We start from the raw sequence: 20,318 nt of genomic DNA on the forward strand, positions 1-20,318 counted from the left end.
TACTTGCCAACCTACGATACTTAAAAATCAAGAGATTATTTTATGAAATCTGGAGATATTTCTCAGTAACAAAAAGATTTTTTTAATGATAAAAATATATTTTTTAATAATGAAGAGACTTTTACTAATTACTACCTGAGAGTTCAGTTACTAATTCTTAAATAATGCAAAGAGTACAAAAATACTTGTATGAAAAAAAAAAATTTTGCATCTTTTAACCAAAAAAAAACTTTAATCAGCCTTCGTACAAATGCTATGAATAGTGACAGAATTTGCTTTCATTAAATAACTTCATAATTTTGTTCACAGCAATTACCAAGTAGGCCTACATTTGCTGATAAAAGTTTTTCTAACATGTCATTACTAATATTAGGCCTAAATTTAGTCCTTGTTTTCACAACAGCACTGAAAATCCTCTCATACTCTGCAACACTATGGGGAATTATCAGGATAACCAATATTATTCTAGGCAGTTCACTGTACTTTAAAATTCCATCAGCATCTTTCAGTTTTTCAATTAAACCCCATTTGATGTCAATCCTATCTGGTTTCATAAATTTAGAAAAGTTTTCTAACTGTAAAACCGCGACCAGAATTTTATGAGTTGCACCATCAATATCATCATCTTTCATGACCAAATGAAGTAAAACTGGAAATCTATTCACAAAATATCTTATATCAGAAAAAGATACATTTACTAGAGCAGAAATATCTGCAAGTTAAACATGCAAAATCACTTCATCGTTGATTGGAAATTTAGTATGTAATCACATACTCAGCAGAAATAGCTTCTAACATGGAATTAAAACTTATTTTTGTCTTCCTCTGAACATTCTTCCACTATTTTTTTTAGTTGCACCAAATCTTCACCTTCCTTCTGATTTTCTATTTCACCATAAATCACATCATATATGATGTGATTTATGTAGTTTCTACCGGCTGTGCTCTTGCAGTTAATGCTTCCAATTGAAGTTTCTGCAGTTAAAAAGCTCTAATTCGGTCTTCTCTTTTGCATTCTTTTTCCTTTTCTCCTCTTTAGGGTTTCTTCTTTTCTTTCTCTGTCTTCTCTTTTATGTAATTCTCTTCTTTCTCTTTCTCCTCTTCTGCATTCCTTTTCTCATTCTTCTCTGTATTCCTTTTCTCTTTCTTCTCCTTTGTGTTCCTTTTCCCTTTCTTCTCTTCTGCATTCTTCCTTTCTTTCTCTTTCTTCTCTAATTGCAGCCAATAGTTTTAAATCCTGTTTTCTACTCCTAGCTAAGAATGACATGTTGAACAAGTTACCTTTAAAAAGCTTTCTTTTAAAACTGAATCTTACAAATCGTAACTTTATTAAAAATATATAGTTTTTGGAAAGACTTAATTTGTCAAATATTAACACTTACCACTTGGAGAGAATTATTTAAACATCTTTGCCAGTTTGGCACAACATAAAATAATACTATGCCAGGTTGACATTTTACCTCACCATTCACAAGCATCGTTGGCAGTAACTAACTTCATCGTTAGCAATAAACATCTTTGCCAGTTAGGCAATACAATGGAATTTTACCCGTGTCAGTTTGACGATTTTACTATTTATCTCCACGCCCAGTTGGCAATAATAAAAACAATTTTTGCCAGTTTGGCAATATAATTTAGCTGTAATACGCCGGAGTGACGTTACTATCTACCATATGCCTGGATGGTGAGAACTAAGAAAAGACTTTTGCCAAACAAAACTGGCAGTAAACTATAAAATCACACTACGTCATTTTGATGTTACTCATTTTCTACGTGCCTGCTTGGCATTAAATTCAAAAACACAGCTAGCAGTTTTTTTTTTTTTTTTTTTTAATAAATGCCGGGATGGCTTACACGTATCAATTATCAACATAAAAATTCAATACAAATAACAGTAAAGCCTAAATAATAATTTTAAAATACTTTTAGTATCAGTTTTTTTTACCGAAAACTTACACTATTTAAATATAATTCTGAAATGAAATATTAAAACTCAATACACACTATTTTATGAAAACCAAAAGTTAACCTTATGTTCAGAGATCAGCAATATCCTGTTCTGACAATTCTTTGCTCGGACACAAGTTATAGAAACACAAAGATAACCTTTGAATGATCCGCTTCAAAAGCTGGCTTTAAAACGGCAGACTTCCGACATCCGTTTCTCCTTGAAATAAACAAACTCAGCAAATGGTACTAGAAAACTTTTTCTCAAAATTTCAGCAACTTTCTATGAGATTAGAAGACCAGCACCATCAAAATTGATAATTGCACTCCTAATTTCCAGGATCTCAGTGGAACCCCTAATTTTACAAGACTGTAATGTATTTTGCAGTTTTTATCAAATTAACTGATGAGCTTCTTAGTAAAACATAAAATTTTATTCTAAATTCATGAAGTTAGGTAATTTAAATACAATTTTATCCGTTACAGATTCACACTCCAGCTTACTATTACAGTTTCTTTCTCTATAAAATTTTCATACATCTACTAGCTGGTAAAACTTTCAGAATAACAATTTTAAACATTTTTTGATGTTGCTCAGCAATGGTTATACGATACATATATGGTGTTGCCCCTCTAATATCAAGGATAATATAATTATTTGTTAAATAATAAAATATTACAAGGGCAAAAAAAGTAACTCAAAGTTCCTCTAAAATTTTGACAATAAATTTCAGATTTTCTTGCCAATGAAATAATCAAATGAAAATTTATAAAAGAATATGGAGTTTGTAAAGAAGCTTTTATAAACTAAACTCAGTGGTACAACACTAGAGGGCCACAGCCTGCAGTGCCTCTTGCTTTCTTGATCTTGGGCGCATCAGCATATGCAGCTTTTATGGAAGAATTGTAAAATCCGTGAAAGAATGTTTAAGAAAAATACTTGAAAAAGCTTAAAGGAAGGAGCTTCCACCACTGAAGTGGTAAAGGCTCTACCACAATCAATTTCTTGAACATTGGATGAAAAATATCTACACTACCATCAATTTTAACTCCATTATTAAAAATAGTTTGACCAAAATTTAACTCTGACGAAATGCAAGATGTATCAAGATTTTGTACTCAAACAATTGTACACTCAGTAGAAAAAAACAATACATATTTAATGGATCTTGAGAAAGCTCACCAATTAAAGAATTCTAACTCGTATGATGACAATCTTGTTTTTATAGGAGACGATTATAAGTGCAAACTTCTATGGAAATGTGACAAATTTTTCCTGGCCATGATGGCAAAATTCGTTTCCTATAACTAAACACTGTCGAAGGAACAATAATAGGAAGACCAGTTCAACTGCTTTATCCATTAGAACTTTAAAAAAAAAAAAAAAAAAATTCTGAGCCACTGAAATTTTTATATGTTTGCTTAATGCAATTTTTTTTCTAATTCTGTATAGTTATGAATGATTTAAATTTCCTGAAAATACATTTTCACATTCATTTTAATACAATTTAAAATAAATGTATGTTTTGAATATATTTTCTATTCACTTTTAATTTATTTATCATTTATTTTGTAATTATATGGTATAATATTCATTAATTGATTTGATTACAGTAATTATTAATTGAACAATTTTAATTTGAACATATATTTGTTATCACTTGATTGAAATCAATTTAATGATCTAATATTTTATATAATTTTAATAACAGATTTATGTGAACTCTTGAAAGAGTTACAAGAGTTTACATGACAAACATGTAGAAATTGTTTTGATTTAGATGGATGGCATTGCCCTCATATATTAGACATGATGTGCTTTTTCACTTCCTCTCACTTCCACGGCATTCGTTTTCCAATTAGTTTGAATTTAGAATGCAATTTAATAGGAACGTGCCTTTGATCAGTTACTAATTTAACTGTTTAGATATTTGATTATTTTAATTTGAACCACTGTACTTAATTAAATTGTATGTTGCATCATTATTAAATATTTTAAATTAATAATGTAAATAAAATGTTTCTTCCTTTTAATGATTCAATTTTATATCCATAATTTATAACAGCAGTATCACAGAAAAGGGACAAAAATGTCAGATGAGCAAAATTAAGGAAACTTTACAGCTTTTGGCCAATATTAAAGGGAAAATCATTTCAAAAATTATTTCCAGAAAAGTTAAGTACAGTCAAAAGTCGTTAATTCGGACACCCATAAGCCGGAATGATCTATAATCCGGACCTCAAAGCTAAAATCTTTCTGCGCATGCGCCGCGTTGACGCATGCTCATAGGCATTTTACGTGTCCGCACAAGACATTTACGACTGCGCACATGCGTCTGCGCAAGTGCAGAATACGTTTTCGCGTCGGACGGCATAAGCTAAAATTATCTAATTATCTATTTCAGTTAATGTTGATGATTGCGTTGTTCCTTAATCTTCGAATTGGATCCGGCTTATTATTTTTTGCAGACTGTAAGAGCAATTTTATAAAAGTAAGCTTGAACTTTCGATTATGTCAAATAGAATTTCCGATGCTGGAGCTCCCAAAGGATCTAAAAAACGAAAGTATGATTCGATGTACATCAAACAAAAAACGAATTGCTACAAAAAATGGATAAAGGTATATCCTTTGTTTATCTAACCGTTCCGAAATCTGTTTATCAATTTCCCGCTGCTCTGCATGGGGGGGTACGTCGCGACGCGCAATGAACTGGAAGTTGATCTGTCACCACTATCGTTATCTTCAGAGCAGATGTTTTTATTTTATTCGGCTTATAATTCCTTATTAAATGTAGTATTTAATCTCGATGTACTCCATCTTTGATATGATTTAAATCAAATTCCTCGTCATTATAAATATCACGAATACAAATCAAATAGTTTTCTGGTTGCAATTTTCTAATTTCGGCTATGCGTAAGGTAAGCATGCGCGCGTTGAAAGAAATGTTTAATAAAGTAAACAAATAAATATTAAGCTTTTTTTTTTTTGTAAATTTTGATACCCTTTAGATCATAATTGCTCATTATTTTATAAATTACGGTTTCATATTTTTAATTTTATAATTTCTGCATGCCATCTTGCCAGATTTAAACTGATGATCTATAATCCAGAAAAATCGATAATCCGGAATCGCCGAAGTCCCGACAAGTCCGGATTAAAGACTTTTGACTGTACTTACGCGCAATACAAACCCTGTTATAGTTATTAATACATTCAAATACCGAAAATCCACCGACCTGAAATCCACGTTGCCTCTCAGAATATAAACATTCAGTTTATAGGTTCCGGAAACTGCAACATTGAGTATGAAATAATCAAAGAAAAAAGTACTTACCGAATAAAGACGTCATAATTACCGAATAATAATAAGTCAAAACGGAAATACCAAATTATTGATATAAAAAAGTTTTAAAAAAACAAGATAAGTTTTTTTCCCCTCTAATCTGCATCGAGGTAAAAAAGCAGACGATTCACTCAACTCTTTGTTCAAGTTCATGATTCACATTGTTGTATTTTCTGAGTTTGTTATTTCATTTTACGAGATTGTTTAGTGCTGCCTTTTTTTTTATCCGGATATTTTGTGGATAAATTAAGAATATTTTAAATTTCAGCCCTTTTTAATACAATGACAGATAAGAAATACACTCATGATTTTACTGCTTGCAACGTTTAAAAATGTAAACACGTTGCATCGATGGTAACGCAAAAAGTGCAAATTCTGCAAAAGATGGAAGCAGGTGCTACTCCTCGATTTATAGGAGAACGGTATGGAATTGCGACACGATTGTGTATGATATACACAATAAAAAAGCTGTTGAAATTTTACAGCAACAGTGATTCTAACACCCGAATCCGGAAATCTTTGCATGAGGCAAAATCGGCAAACCTCATTTCCTTTTCTACATTGACTTTTGCTCTATGCTTGCTTTTTGTTACAGCAACTGCTAAAAACCCAGCTTTGCAAAAATACAACGTCAAAAATGGAATTAAAATCCACTGAGCCTTATCACTTAAAAGGGGATATTCATCTTTTATTGAAATCCAAAATTCAATCAATTCGATGGAGTAAAATTTTGCTTTTAAACTTTTGTCACAAGATAACTCAATAAAATTCTCTTCTTCCACAGAAATAAGTTCAGAAGGAGCAATAATGTTAAACAGATCTTGAATCCATGCAAACCTATCAAAATTTTCATTTTGAAAGTATTTATCAAACAAGGTAATTAATTGTGTTAAGTGCCCTTCCAACACGGTTCTTATATCTAGGGAAAGATAAAGTTCATTTGGCGTCAAAAATTGCAGCAATATTAAAAAGATGCATCTTCAATAAATTTTCTTCTCCATAGTTTGAGGGGTTTTTTTTTCCCACTTAAATAAAAGCCGATATTTTTCCCATTGATTTCAAAAGGTGCATGCTTTTCCCTGCAGGGAGAGATTAAGGAAATTCAGCTTTTAAAAAATGTCCCATAAATATGCCAGTTTCATTAAAAAATCGACATCAGCATAATCGTCTGAATCTTCATATCTTTCTTCTGTAAGAAAAATTCAAATTTCTTACTGCAATTGAAAGGTACGTGATAAAGCATTAACATAAGACAGCCATCGTGCTCTGCTATAGTACAACCAAGACGAGTGTTCAGTTACCATATTCTCATATTCTCACACAGTTTTTTTTTTTTTAAAAAAAAAAAAAAAAAAAAAAAAACTTGCTTTCAATAGATGAGATTTTATAAAGTTTACCACATTCACTACACATTCAAATACCTGATTTAGTGCAGGACACAAATGCTTTAGTGGAAGCATTTCTCTATGAATAATGCAATGGATTTACAGTGCATTTTTTAATTTGCTTCGAATAAATGCTGTAATCCTCCATAGCAGACAGACATGAAGAAAACTCCATCAATACACACACCAATGCACTTAGGACAATTCAAGTTATTTTCAGATATGAATGCATCAAAAATCTCGAAGAGGTCCTGAGCCTCCACTCCTACAGCAATACTTTTTTATGAAGCAGTTTTCAAATAACCCCAATCTATACACATAAACCTGAACCAAACAACCTGATGAGCTAAATAACTTTAACAACAATACAAAGAGAAGTTCGTGGTTTCTTTTTATGGAACAAGCCATGAAAATGTCATTCTAGCCTTGCACGTGTTATGCAGCATTGCCATCTCACACTCGCAATAATATTATGTGCTGGCGACTTTAGTATTATACAGGGCCAAATAAAAACAAAACACACAAAAAATCTACATATTTTTAGCTTCTCAAAAAAAAAAAATTGGTTTGGCCAAAGATCATGGTTCAATTAATTATGAAGCGAATACTATATTTCAGGGTGCCCCTACGACGAGGCCACAATGCACAGTTTGGGAACCACTGCCTTAATACATAGACTCCAACCTTCAGCAAACCTTGTCAGTAGTCAACGCGCGAACGACATTTTTACAACTTTGAAAATGTGCGCATAGCGTATGTTGTAATTAACCATTCATTAATTTTAAATTAATAATTAATTGTAATCAATTTTATTACATTTAAAATCCATATACATATAAAACTGAATAATTAAAAATATACCTTGTAAATTATATGCACATTTAATTAGAAATTTTCCTTTAACTCCTCAAGCATTCACTAATAAAAAGTACTTCAAATCACTACTAATCATAGAAAAAATCAGAAGCTATAAATCATATCTTTATTCTGAACATGATTTCTACAGGGAAATAAAATTTAAATAACCAAGAATGATACATATAAGTATTAAACAAAATACGCATAATTTATGAATGCAAAGATTTATATGTAGCATGCTTAGCAAGCTTAAGTTCTGATTTTGAGAATGTTTTTTTATAACACAGTTCTTCATTTGCCTGCATATTTATTTTTTCAATCAAAACTGCTTCAAGAGTTTTAAGACCTAAATTTGGTCGAAATTCCGTCTGATTTTTTTTAACAATAGAAAAAATTCTTTCGCAAGCTGCATTTGAATGAGGTATTATTAAGACAGCAAGCATTACAGAAGGCAATACTTTGTATTTAATACACCCATTCATATTTTTTAATTTGGCAATTTCTCCCCATGCTATATCAATACGCAAATCTACAATTTCTTTCAAATCATCTACTTGATACATGGAAAATTCAATTTCTACTTGATTAAGACATTTTTCATCAATAATGGATGGAAAAGTATTCATCAAGTAAAGAACAGATGAAAATGAGACTTCAGTTCTCAAGTTGATGTCAGCAACTTCAGCATGTTTTAGAAATGGATCACTCAGTGGAAATTTATCAATTATATATGAACATGCAGTTACAAAAAAAGCTCGCACAGAATTGAAAAATTATTTCACTTCACTTTCATTCAACTTGGCATTTTTTAAATATAGTCTTGTTTCCGCACCAATCACTAAATTTTCATTTTCTTTTTGTTTACTATACTTCTGAAATGAAATAGACGTTAGAGTAACATCTTCATTTTCTTTAGAAATTACTGATGGTTTTACGAATCTAACAAATAAATTCATTAAAAGTTCAAAAAGTTCTCTTCTCAATTTATGTATATAAGGAGCTTGTTGTTGCAAATTAATATTTACTGTTATAAACAAAGGCAAAGTATTTTTCAAAAATAACAAGTACAATTTGGTGGTCGGTGACTGTAAGATTTTTTTAATGTTTTGCAATCTCTTTCCTTCATTCTCACTGTTATCTGGTTTATCTCCAAAAAAATTTATCACAGCATCCCACTGTTCCAAAATCCTTGTTATAGATTCTAAAAGAGACAACCATCTCGTACTGCAATATTTCAAAATTTTATGAGATTTTGCATTCTGTCCCAAAATTTGTTGAGCAACTTTGATGCTATGCTTCCGTTTCGAACTTTTTTCCAAGTAAAAATACACAGTCCAGTCACATTAATGTGTCCATCTGTCAAAAGCCAGAATAACCACCTTTCGCAGAGCGGACTGCTGCGAGACGTGCAGGAAGAGAGTCACATAGGTCCCTGAAGGTGATCTCTGGGATGTTGAGCCATGCCGTGGCCAGATGCGCTAGATTACGCGGTTGAGGATCCATGGCGCGAACAACTCGATCGAGATGGTCCCACAGATGCTCAATTGGGTTTAAGTCAGGTGAGTTTGCTGGCCAGGGGAAGACGATAAACTCATCCTGGTGCTCTTCGAACCACGCACGTACACTGGCAGCTGTATGGCACCTCGCATTGTCCTGCTGGAAGATGCCATCATCCTGAGGAAAAACAATGCGCATGTAGGGGTGAACATGGTCCGCAAGGACAGATGCGTACTTGTATTGATCCATTGTGCCTTCCACAATGATCAGTGAACCTAGAGAATGCCAGGAAAACATTCCCCAGACCATAATGCTCCCGCCTCCAACTTGGACCGTTCCGGAAATGGTTGCAGGGTGGTTCCTTTCAGAGGTTTCACGCCTTATACGCCAACGTCCATCTGTCCGATGGAGCATAAAACGCAATTCATCCGAAAACGCAACCTGTCGCCACTCAGTGGATGTCCAGCTGCTGTACTGGCGTGCAAATTCTAGCCTTCGCCGTCGATGAACAGCAGTCAGCATAGGTGCACGAACCAGGCGTCTGCTTCGGAGGCCCAGACACAGCATGTTCGCTGAATAGTACTTTGGGAGACACTTTTGGTAGCCCCTTGGTTCATTTTGGTGGTCAGTTGCTCAACGGTAGCCCGTCTATCTGCCCGAACGCATCTCCGCAACCGTCGTTCGCCTCTGTCATCTATGGCCCGTGGTGCACCACATTTGCCACGTCGCTGATTTTGGACAGTCCCATTTTGCCATGCACGGTACACTTTTACCACGGCGGCACGCGAACAGTTCACAAACTCAGCCGTTTCGGAAATGCTTCCACCCTTGGCCCGAAAGCCAATGATCATGCCCTTTTAGAAGTCGGATAAATCGCTTCATTTCTGCATTACGGCAACGATTGAAATGTTTTCCGAAGCCCTCACACACCCTTTATATACGCTCAACTGCACTGTGCTGCCACCTGCCTTCTGTGATTGGTTATTTAACTCTGACATGGAAAGTACGTGGTGGTCACATTAATGTGATTGGACTGTGTATATATCTATTTCTGAGCCAATTAATTTTTCAGTAGCTTTTTTTGCAGCTATATGCAAGAGGTGGCACGGACAACCTCGGGTGATTATACTTGGTTGATGCATTTTGATAAATGATGCTACACCTTTAAACTTTCCAATCATATTACTAGCATTATCTGAAGAAAATGATAAGCAATTTTTCCATTCTAAACCTTTGTTTTTAAAGTTTTCATTTATACAATTAAAAATACCTTCTCCTGTATTATTCGTGCATTCTAAAATAGAAATCAATGAAGTAATTATCACTCCCTTTTCTTTACTGTAGTATGTTATAACCAATGGGTACAGTTTGTTATCATTGTTATCATTACTTCCATCAGTACTTAGAGAAAATGATGTACTGCACACTGATTTTATAATATCAGCAACAGTATTTTCTGCAAGCGTTTTCACAATAGCAGCAGTTTTGGTATGACCGCAGCTAAATTTTTTTGCTATGGCAGAATCCGGAAACATTGCTTTGAAAAGCTCTTTGGAATGATCCGAAACAGAAAGCGGTACATTATGTTCAATTAAAAAACGAACAAAATAGCATTCGGCTTTTATAGGATCTGTTTCATCATCTTTTATTAAGAAATTTGTTATTTCTTTAGATTTTACGGTGCCAAGTTCTATATGATTTTGAGAAAACACATGCCGTTTACAGTCATTTTTTCCGCCATGAGCAACTGAGAAGTCTTTGTTGCATACACTGCAGTGTGCGTGATTCACAGAAATTTCGGACGCTTTAATGCATGGAAATTCTGAAGAATATGAATCTTTAAACTTCTGCTTTGATAATTTTGGCTTCTTCGTTCGAGGCAGCATTATGATTAAAAATCTTTCACCTGATTCACAGTTCACAAGACACACGCTAAGCTCTCGCCGTAAACTACACAATGCAGCCGAATGCAGCCTAAACACGCATCAGCGAGGAACCTGGGAGACAGACAATTGGGTGGAACTATTGATAAGTCGTTAACGGTTGGAGTTACTGATCTACGATTGGCTAATTCTTCAAAACTAGGAACGCACTCAACACGTGATATATGATAACACGGGTATTCAGCAATCATCGGATGAATTAGTTGGTTCCGTTTTGCGTACTGGTTTTCCTGCTCTTGTTTCTGTAAAATCCGTAGTTTTTTCCATACTTTTCATAGCTCGTAGTTTTTCATGAATTTCCGTAGAAACTACGGAGAATCCGTAGTAGTTGGAGTCTATGTTAATATTATAGATTCGGGCCACATTGTGGGTTTTTTAAATTTCTGAAATGTTGGTTTTAAGACACAGATTTCATACAAAATGCACTTATAGGAAAAATAAAAGCATAGTCTATCAAGTTACTTACGTTTTCTATATTGGAAGTTTCTATACCTAAATTAAGGGGGAAAAAAAAAAGTTCAGTAACCTCTTGAGTTAATATTTTTCTCTACATAATTACTATTATATTATTTTTATTTACACACAAAACCATACTTAATAGGCACACCAACTACTGATTTGCTGCGTCAGGAATCAGAATATTCTCAAAAACTGAATAGCTTAAAATGCAATGCCAATCCTTTTTTTAATCCTGCAAATGCCTTTCTTCATAAATATATATATAATTCTGTATGATCTTAAATTCTCTAGGTTCGAACTAAAATTAATATTAATTTAATAATGCAATGGATTTACAGTGCATTTTTAATTAATAATAGATAATATAATAAATATTTCTTTAGTAAATAAATTGTTATATATATACAGTCAAAAGTCGTTAATTCGGACACCCATAATCCGGAATGATCTATAATCCGGACCTCAAAGCTAAAAACTTTCTGCGCATGTGCCAACGCACAGGCATTTTACGCGTGCGCGTAAGATCTTGACTACTGCGCATATGCGTGTGCGCAAGTGCAGATTACGTTTTCGCCTGCGCGTTTAATGTATAACGGACGGTGTAAGCCAAAATTATCTAATTACCAATTTCAGTTAATGTTAATGATTGTGTTGTTCCTTAATCTTCGAATTGGATCCCGCTTATTATTTTTTGCAGACTGTAAGAGCAATTTTATAAAAGTAAACTTGAACTTTCGATTATGTCAAATAGAATTTCCGATGCTGGAACTTCCAAAGGATCTACAAAACGAAAGTATGTTTCGATGTCCAACAAACAAAAAGTGGAATTGCTGCAAAAAATGGATAAAGACATGAAGAATGTGACAGAGAGGTTAGTGAAAATGAAAAAATTTCGATTGACAAGTTAGTCGGTATTCTCGGCACAGCAATTAACGGGACTTGAACAGCGGAACTTTGTAACTGAACAAGAAATTATGTCTTTTTATAGAATTAAAGAGAAAGTATTATCACATAAAATGAAGCAACTTAAACAACTTACATTGAGAGAAATGTTTAATAAAGTAAACAAATAAATATTAAGCTTTTTTTTTTTTTTTTTTTTTTTTTTTTTGTAAATTTTGATACTCTTTAGATCATAGTTGTTCTTTATTTCATAAATTACGGTTTCATATTTTTAATTTTAGAATTTCTGCATGCCATCTTACCAGATTTAAACTGATGATCTATAATCCAGAAAAATCGATAATCCGGAATCGCCGAAGTCTCGACGAGTCTGGATTAACGACTTTTGACTGTATATATATAACCTATATAAATGAAATTAACCTATCAGTCATTGGATCTGAGAGAATTATTGATATCAGTTTGTAACACAATTTATATTATTATTCCTTTCTAGTTTCCTATATAAACAAGTTTTCTTAATTTATATAAAAGTTTTAACCTTATTTAAAATTTATGAAAACTGCTTTAGTTTAATTTTGAAAATTGAGCCTATTAAATCAAAAAATTCAGTTTATTAAGCTCACTAAGGGATCATTGTAATTCATTTGCTATCATGTAATACAGTACAAAGTCCGTAATCCGGAATGATCTATAATCCGGACCTCAAAGCCACAAACTTACGCACGTGCGTTTGATGCGCGCGTCCGCTACGTATGTACGCTTCTGATAGTAAAGAAAGTGACAGAGAGGTTATTGAAAACTAAAAAATTTCGATTGACAAATTAGTCGGTATTCTTGACACAGCAATTACAGGATTTGAACAGTGAAACTTTGTAACTGAACAAGAAATTATGTCTGTTCATAGAAGAGAGAATTAAAGAGAAAGTATTAGCACAAAAAACGAAACAACTTACATAAAAAGAAATGTTTAATAAAGTAAACAAATAAATATTAAGCTTTTTTTTTTTTTTTTTTTTTTTTTTTTGTAAATTTTGATACCCTTTAAGATCATAATTGCTCTTTATTTCATAAATTATGGTTTCATATATTTAATTCTATAATTTCTTCACAACATCATACCAGATTTAAACTGATGATCTATAATATGGAAAAACCCCTAATTCGGAATCGCCGAAGTCCCGACGAGTCTGGATTACGGACTTTGTACAGTATCAACTATGTTAGAAAAACCGCATGTATCTTACGATGCAACCTTTTTGCCCAAAAGACTCTTACATATTCTGTGCCATCAAGGAGCAATTATACTTGATTAACTGAAAAGACTCTTACAGAGATGCATATGAATTAGCCCCCTAGTTACCTAGATCATAATCTAATATGGTGGTTATGAGATACTGTAAAATAAACTCTTAACATCAAGAATGCTGCACTAACACATACAGTACAAAGTCTTTAATCTGGACTCGTCGGGACTTCAGCGATTCCGAATTAAGGGTTTTTCTGGATTACAGATCATCACTTTAAATCTGGTAAGATGGCATGCAGAAATTATAAAATTAAAAATATGAAACCGTAATTTATGAAATAAAGAACAATTATGATCTAAAGGGTATCAAAATTTACAAAAGAAAAAGCTTAATATTTATTTGTTTACTTTATTAAACATTTCTTTCAATGTAAGTTGTTTAAGTTGCTTTATTTTTTGTGCTAATATTTTCTCTTTAACTCTATAAACAGACATAATTTCTTGTTCAGTTCCACAGATCAAGTCCTGTAATTGCTTGTGTCGAGAATACTAACTAAGTTGTCAATCAAAATTTTTTCGTTTTCAATAACCTCTCTGTCACTTTCTTCATTATCGGAAGCAGTACATCAAAACATGCTTTCGCTTTGTAGATCCTTTGGCAGCTCCAGAATCGGAAACTCTTTTTGACATAATCAAAAGTTCAAGCTTACTTTTTCTAAAATTGCCCTAACAGTCTGCAAAAAATAATAACCCGGATCCAATTAGAAGATTAAGGAACAATGCAATCTGCAACATTAACTGAAATAGATAATTATATAATTTTAGCCTAGCTTATACAGTCCATTATACATTAAACGTGCATGCGTAAATGCATATGCGCATGCATAAAGTATTATGTGCATGTGTAAACGCTACGCATGGGCAGCTTTGGGGTCCAGATTATAGATCATTCCGGATTATGGACGTCTGGATTAAAGACTTTATACTGTATATGTTTGTTATAGGTTGCTATACAGTATATATGGGATCAAAACTCTCTTAAGATACATATTAACACCTGGAGATATCCATGCATGATACATTTAGGCCATCTTTTATGTCAAAGTATTAGGTAAAGGATGAGAATTCAATAAAGACTGAGTATACACAAACATGCAGGTTTATAGACAATATACACACAAACATGTATTAGGACTTAAAACAGTTTTATATATATATATATATATAACTCCACAATATTAAACAGTTTAGTGAATAATAGCAAATAACAAACCTAATAATATTTCAATTTAAAATTTTTTTCTTTTTTCTTGACGTAATATTTTTTTATTGGGTGAGAAAGGTTCAATATATCAAGATTTAAAAATTTTTAAATGCTATTAAGTAGCAGCAAAAAGAAAGCATACGAAAATTGGTTTATATAAATGCTATATACATTTTTAGATGAGTGTCTTAAATGTTTTATTTAAATTTTCATGTAAAGAATTTTGTTTTCAAAAATATGTTCCTTTATTTATGAAGCAAAGTGTATAAAAGGGGCAGACTAAGAGGGAGGAACTCTGATTTTCAACATGGTAATTAGAACATGCTATTGTTATTTTGCCTAGTATTTATGAAAATTCTGTATAAAGGTTTTCAGTCTAGAACATGGATATAAAATTGGACCATAGTTAAATTTTTGCTCTTCAATAACATAAAATGTGAACAAAGTTACTTCTAGAGATGAGCAACAGCAGTACTTCAAACAACAACATGTGAAATCTTTTATCACAATTACATTTTAATTTCCTTTCTCCTGTCATTTTTACAGTTTTACACATTCCTTCATATTCAAATTCTTGAATTCATTGCCTTCATATTCAAATTCTTGAATTCAATGCTTTGTTACCATGATTCGTTTCAATTAACCCTTTCGTGATTGCAAGATTAAGCAATTCTTTCTTCCCAAATACACAAACCCTAATTTTGTAATGTAAGCATGTTTGAGTCCACTGTGGTGTCTGACTGTAATGCAAGCTGAGCTCGTTGATGATCATCAAAAAGTTAAATTACAGTTAACATAAACATTACATGTTTTATGCAATTTCCAAGACAGAAGAGTAACACACCTCAAATAAATCATAAAAATGAAGCAACATCCTGTGTTAGGTATAGCTTTTTAGCATTATCGATTTCGAAGGCGAACAAAGTCCCTCTTCAACAGGAACAAAGAAATCTGCAACTGAAAAACCAGATTACGAACATATTTATACCCTAAGGAAGTTGGCAGAGAGGAGAGAGTAGCGTCATCTGTTAGAAGAAAGAATAACGAAAATTTAAAATTTAGAATAATAGAGATTTAAAAGCATAAAGTAGGATTGGATTAAAATGATTAATTAAACACAGTAAATTTTTTTGAATGTGAAAAGTTTCAAAAAAATCTAATTCTCCAGTGGAAGAAGCTTTCTGGCTAATTTTTGCAGACCAAAAGTCGAAAGTGTGAATAAAATTTCCAACTATGATTAGCAATCGAAGACTCATAAATTTCACCTTTTCAAACAAAAGATTCATGTTCCTTAATGCTCTTTTAGTTCAGTCGATATATTGCGAACCACACTGACAAGATATGCTATAAATTCCCCAAGAATTGAAGTCAAAAATAGTATCCTTAAGAACTGAACTATGGATTTTATTGATAGGCAAGAAAACGAGTTGAAAATTGAACTCAATTTTGTAAAACTGCAATTTTTCCTTTTTCCATCCAAGAAAACATTTCATAGTTAGAAATAATGTTAATCACCTAGTTATGCTTCCCTTTCATCCTTCTGCCAGTTAAAAAATTACAAGAATTCTCCAAAAATTCAATTTTCAAATAATTTTCTTCCCTATCAATAAAAATCCATGGTTCAGTTCTTAAAGATATTATTTCTGACTTCAGTTCTTGAAGAATTTATAGCATATCTTGTCAGTGCGGCTCAAAATACATTGGCCGAACCAAACGAGCATTAAGGAACATGAATCTTATGTCCAAAAACGTGATATTTGCAAGTCTTCAATTGCTAATCATAGTCAGAAATTTAATCACAATTTCGACTTTGAGCCTGCAAAAATTATCTAGAAAGCTTCTTTCACTGGAGAATTAGATTTTCTTGAAACTTTTCACATCTACAAAAATTTACCATGTTTACTTAATGATTTTAATCCAATTCTACCTAATGCTTTTAAATATCTATTATTCTAATTTTTCAATTTTCGTTATTATTTCTACTAACAGATGGCACTACTCTCTCATCTCTCGACTTCCTTAGAGTATAAATATGTTCTTAACTTGATTTTCAGTTGCAGATTACTTTGCTTCTAATGAACAGAGACTTTGTTCGCCTTCGAAATCGACAGTTTCAATGCTCAAAATCTATGCCTAACACAGGTTGTTGTTCCCTTTTATGATTTATGCAATTTATTTGCATTTTATAACTTAAATATGAGTTTTATATATTTTAGCTTTTCTTCAAAACTTCTATAGATTCTAATTTTATGCAAATTTTAGAGATTATTTTTACAGTATCATTCCAACTACTATTTTCTGCATATATTTATCACAAACCTGGTAATACAGCATAGACATTACAGCTTTTGAAACATTTTGCTCATATAAGTATCTACAGACATAATGTAAACCAATTAAAAGAAAGGGGAAATACTCACTTAAGTAATTAAAATTTGTGTCTTCTTATTATTACAGGGCCCCCTTCCTTAAATGTTAAATTGATGTCATGATTATCACAAAGTTCGTGCTTACTTCTCACTTTGTGGCTGCTATGTTTATGCAATGACTTTTAACCCGGGAGAAGTTGCGCGGGGCACAGAGTCACCCCATGCGTCAAAAATCAACAATCCTAACCGGAAATATTTCATTTTAATGAATCATCCTTTTAGTATCCTCCTGTTTGACACTCCCCTTGGAATGTGTATTGTTATTTTTGCTTGTTTTTCTTTTCTGTGAGAGAAGCAATCGTTTCTTGAAATCCATGAGGGAATGGGGTGACCGAGTCACACCGTGCGACCGTTACTGCTTCAAAATTTTTCATTAGTAGAAGTTTAGCTTCGTGCTCTCGAGTGTTGCAGTTGTGGTTCTGTTGGATTATTTGATAGATAATGGTTTACAAACGTAAATTTACCGAACATGAAAATGAGATGGAATGTTTGAGAACTGTATTAGATGAAGTTGAGTCTTCTGAAGGAGAAATTGATCAAGATAGTAAAAATGAATCTGATAAAGAAATATACAGTTCTTACAACAGCGAAAGAGAATTTGAGCAGAATGATGAAGACGACGGAAATCCTGATTTAGTAAAAAGTATTTTTATTAGCAAAAATAAGAGTTTGGCGGAATGGAAAACCATATCAAAAAGTGAAAAAGGTCTTCTCAAATTATAATAACCCATTTAGCAGGATTAAAAGAAACTGCACGCAATATAACGGAGCTCCTAGAAAGTTGAGAATTGTTTTTCAATGCTAAAATGATACAATACATTGTAGAGTGTACAAATATTTATATTGAAAAAATATCACGACAAATGACGTGGAAATTAGAGCACTTTTTGGGCTTTTACATCTGTACGGCTTGCATAAATCGTCACATAAAAATATGCAAGATTTATGGGCTACTGAAAATTGAAACAGGCATTGCAATTTTATGGAACACAATGTCATATAAAAGATTTAAATTTCTTCTCCGGTGTCTACGATTAGACAATGTGACTAATCGTGAAGCTCGGAAAAAATTGGACAAACTGGCGGCTGCGAGAGAATTTTTTACCGATTTCAAAGAAAATTGCCAAAAGATATACCTTATTGGTAAATATGTTACTATCAAAGAAAAATTAGAGAAATTTCGAGAGCAGTGTTCCTTTCGTCAATATATACCCAGCAACCCATCGAAGTATGGAATCAAAATATTTGCCTTAGTAGATTCAAGAACTTTGCAGCTATGACATGGAGATATACGCAAGACAACAGTCGGAAGGTCCCTTTAGATTTGAAAATTCTTCATTTGAAATTACAAAATGCCTGTGCACCCCTTTGTTTGGTCAGAAATGTAACAATGGATAATTGGTGTACGAGTTATCCTCTAGCAAAAGAACTTTTGTCAAAGAAGTTAACTATTGTAGGAACCCTGAACAGAAACAAGGCTGAAATTCCCACCAAGTTCGTCCAAACAAAAACTAGGAACGGTTATTTATCTATATTTGGGTTCTAAAAGAATGCGACAATAGTATCGTACGTGCCTAAAAAATCAAAATGTGTAGTTTTGTTATCTACAATGCATTGCGATGGCCGATGGTCGTCTTTTACTGTGTTGAACGTCACTGCAATAAATACCCGAGTTGCTTTATTCCCAACAAAGACCCCTCCCTTACGATATGGAAATAGTAGAAAATTCCTAAAAAATTTGGCTATATCCCTTATACAGTGCCTTACATAGAGATTACAAAAAATATGTCAATATGTTTCCTAAAGTGGTTCGTGAAAGCATTGATAATGCGACTTCTAGTGTATCAGAAGAACGCCCCATCAAAGAAACCAAAACTCGACAAAGGCCGACGTGCTATGTGTCCACGATGCAAAGACAATAAAACTACAATTTCTTGCAAAATATGTGATAATTTTTCATGTAAAATTCATTCTTCCTATGTTTGCCAGAAGTGTATGTTAGCTTCTGACTCCTGATTAGGTATATACTTATTTTGAATGGATTTTTTTCTTAAATATTGAAATAAGTTTTTTAAGTAAAGAAGTATAGTTTCTAAATGAAATATTGCAATTATTGTTTATAATCAAATGATTTCTATAAAATATATAACACATTTTCCTAATGAAACTGATTGGGGTGACGCTGTCACCCCGCGCGATCTCCAACGTCAGTGTTGGGTGCGCGCCTTCTGCCGGGTTAAGATGGCATCAGAAGCAATTTCTTGCCCCAAGAACTTTCACCACATGAACTCTGCAGGGTAAAGACTCATGCTGCAGGTGAACCATGCCTTATCAATTTTTCTTCCTCCGCTTAGCAGAGTGTCACAGTCTTTTAACACTCTGGGTATGAGCATCTGTGTTAGATGAACACAATGAAATTGATGGTTCACAGCAAAATACCTCTAACCTGCTTTTTCCAGTTCCTCTGTTTTGCAATCTCACCAGTAGTCTGAATAAACCATCCTCCTGTACATAGTTGGTTAATGTGTCTTCTTTCTATTCATAAACTGATTGAGAAGGAATTCACCACTTCTTGGCATAACCCACCAAATATCCAGTACTGTGGAAGAACACTAGCAGCCCCCTCTTTTTTTGGCCATATAAAAAGACTATCATTTATGTCCATAATTTTTTCATGGTCATCTATTTGTTTATACTTGATTTTGCATCTCTCATGAACTGTTTCAGTCAACAGATGCATTTCATAAAGGCTGAGTTACTTCTTCCATCATTAACCAACATCTGTTTTTTCACTTGACAGTACATTAAGTACTGCACAGTTGTACTCTAATAAACAGTATTCTGAAACCACTGAACTAATCATAAAGTTTATGCTGTTCTTTTACTTACAGTTTTTCAAACTACACCAATTGATAAGTAATTTTATCGAATGGCTATGTATGCATATTTGAATGCAAGATAAAATGCATCATTTTTGGAAGAATTACATAGCATCTTTCTCATTTCTTGGTAAATAAAACTTTTTGAAATTTTTTCTTTA

General features: G+C 32.8%; 1 protein-coding gene across 3 annotated transcripts in view; it reads right to left on the reverse strand.

The window, feature by feature from the left end:
* Unc50 (Unc50 RNA binding protein) overlaps positions 1–20,318 on the reverse strand; it is a 55,638-nt gene that overhangs the window by 23,123 nt on the left and 12,197 nt on the right. For all 3 annotated transcript variants that reach the window (XM_035359628.2, XM_035359627.2, XM_035359629.2), the window contains one exon: positions 11,441–11,466. In XM_035359628.2, coding sequence (XP_035215519.1) covers positions 11,441–11,466 — 26 coding nt within the window. The remainder of the gene's footprint in view (positions 1–11,440; positions 11,467–20,318) is intronic.

Source organism: Stegodyphus dumicola, chromosome 5 (genome assembly GCF_044657685.1).
Source record: "Stegodyphus dumicola isolate Sdum_Otavi_A_Nest chromosome 5, ASM4465768v1".
Taxonomy (NCBI): domain Eukaryota; kingdom Metazoa; phylum Arthropoda; class Arachnida; order Araneae; family Eresidae; genus Stegodyphus; species Stegodyphus dumicola.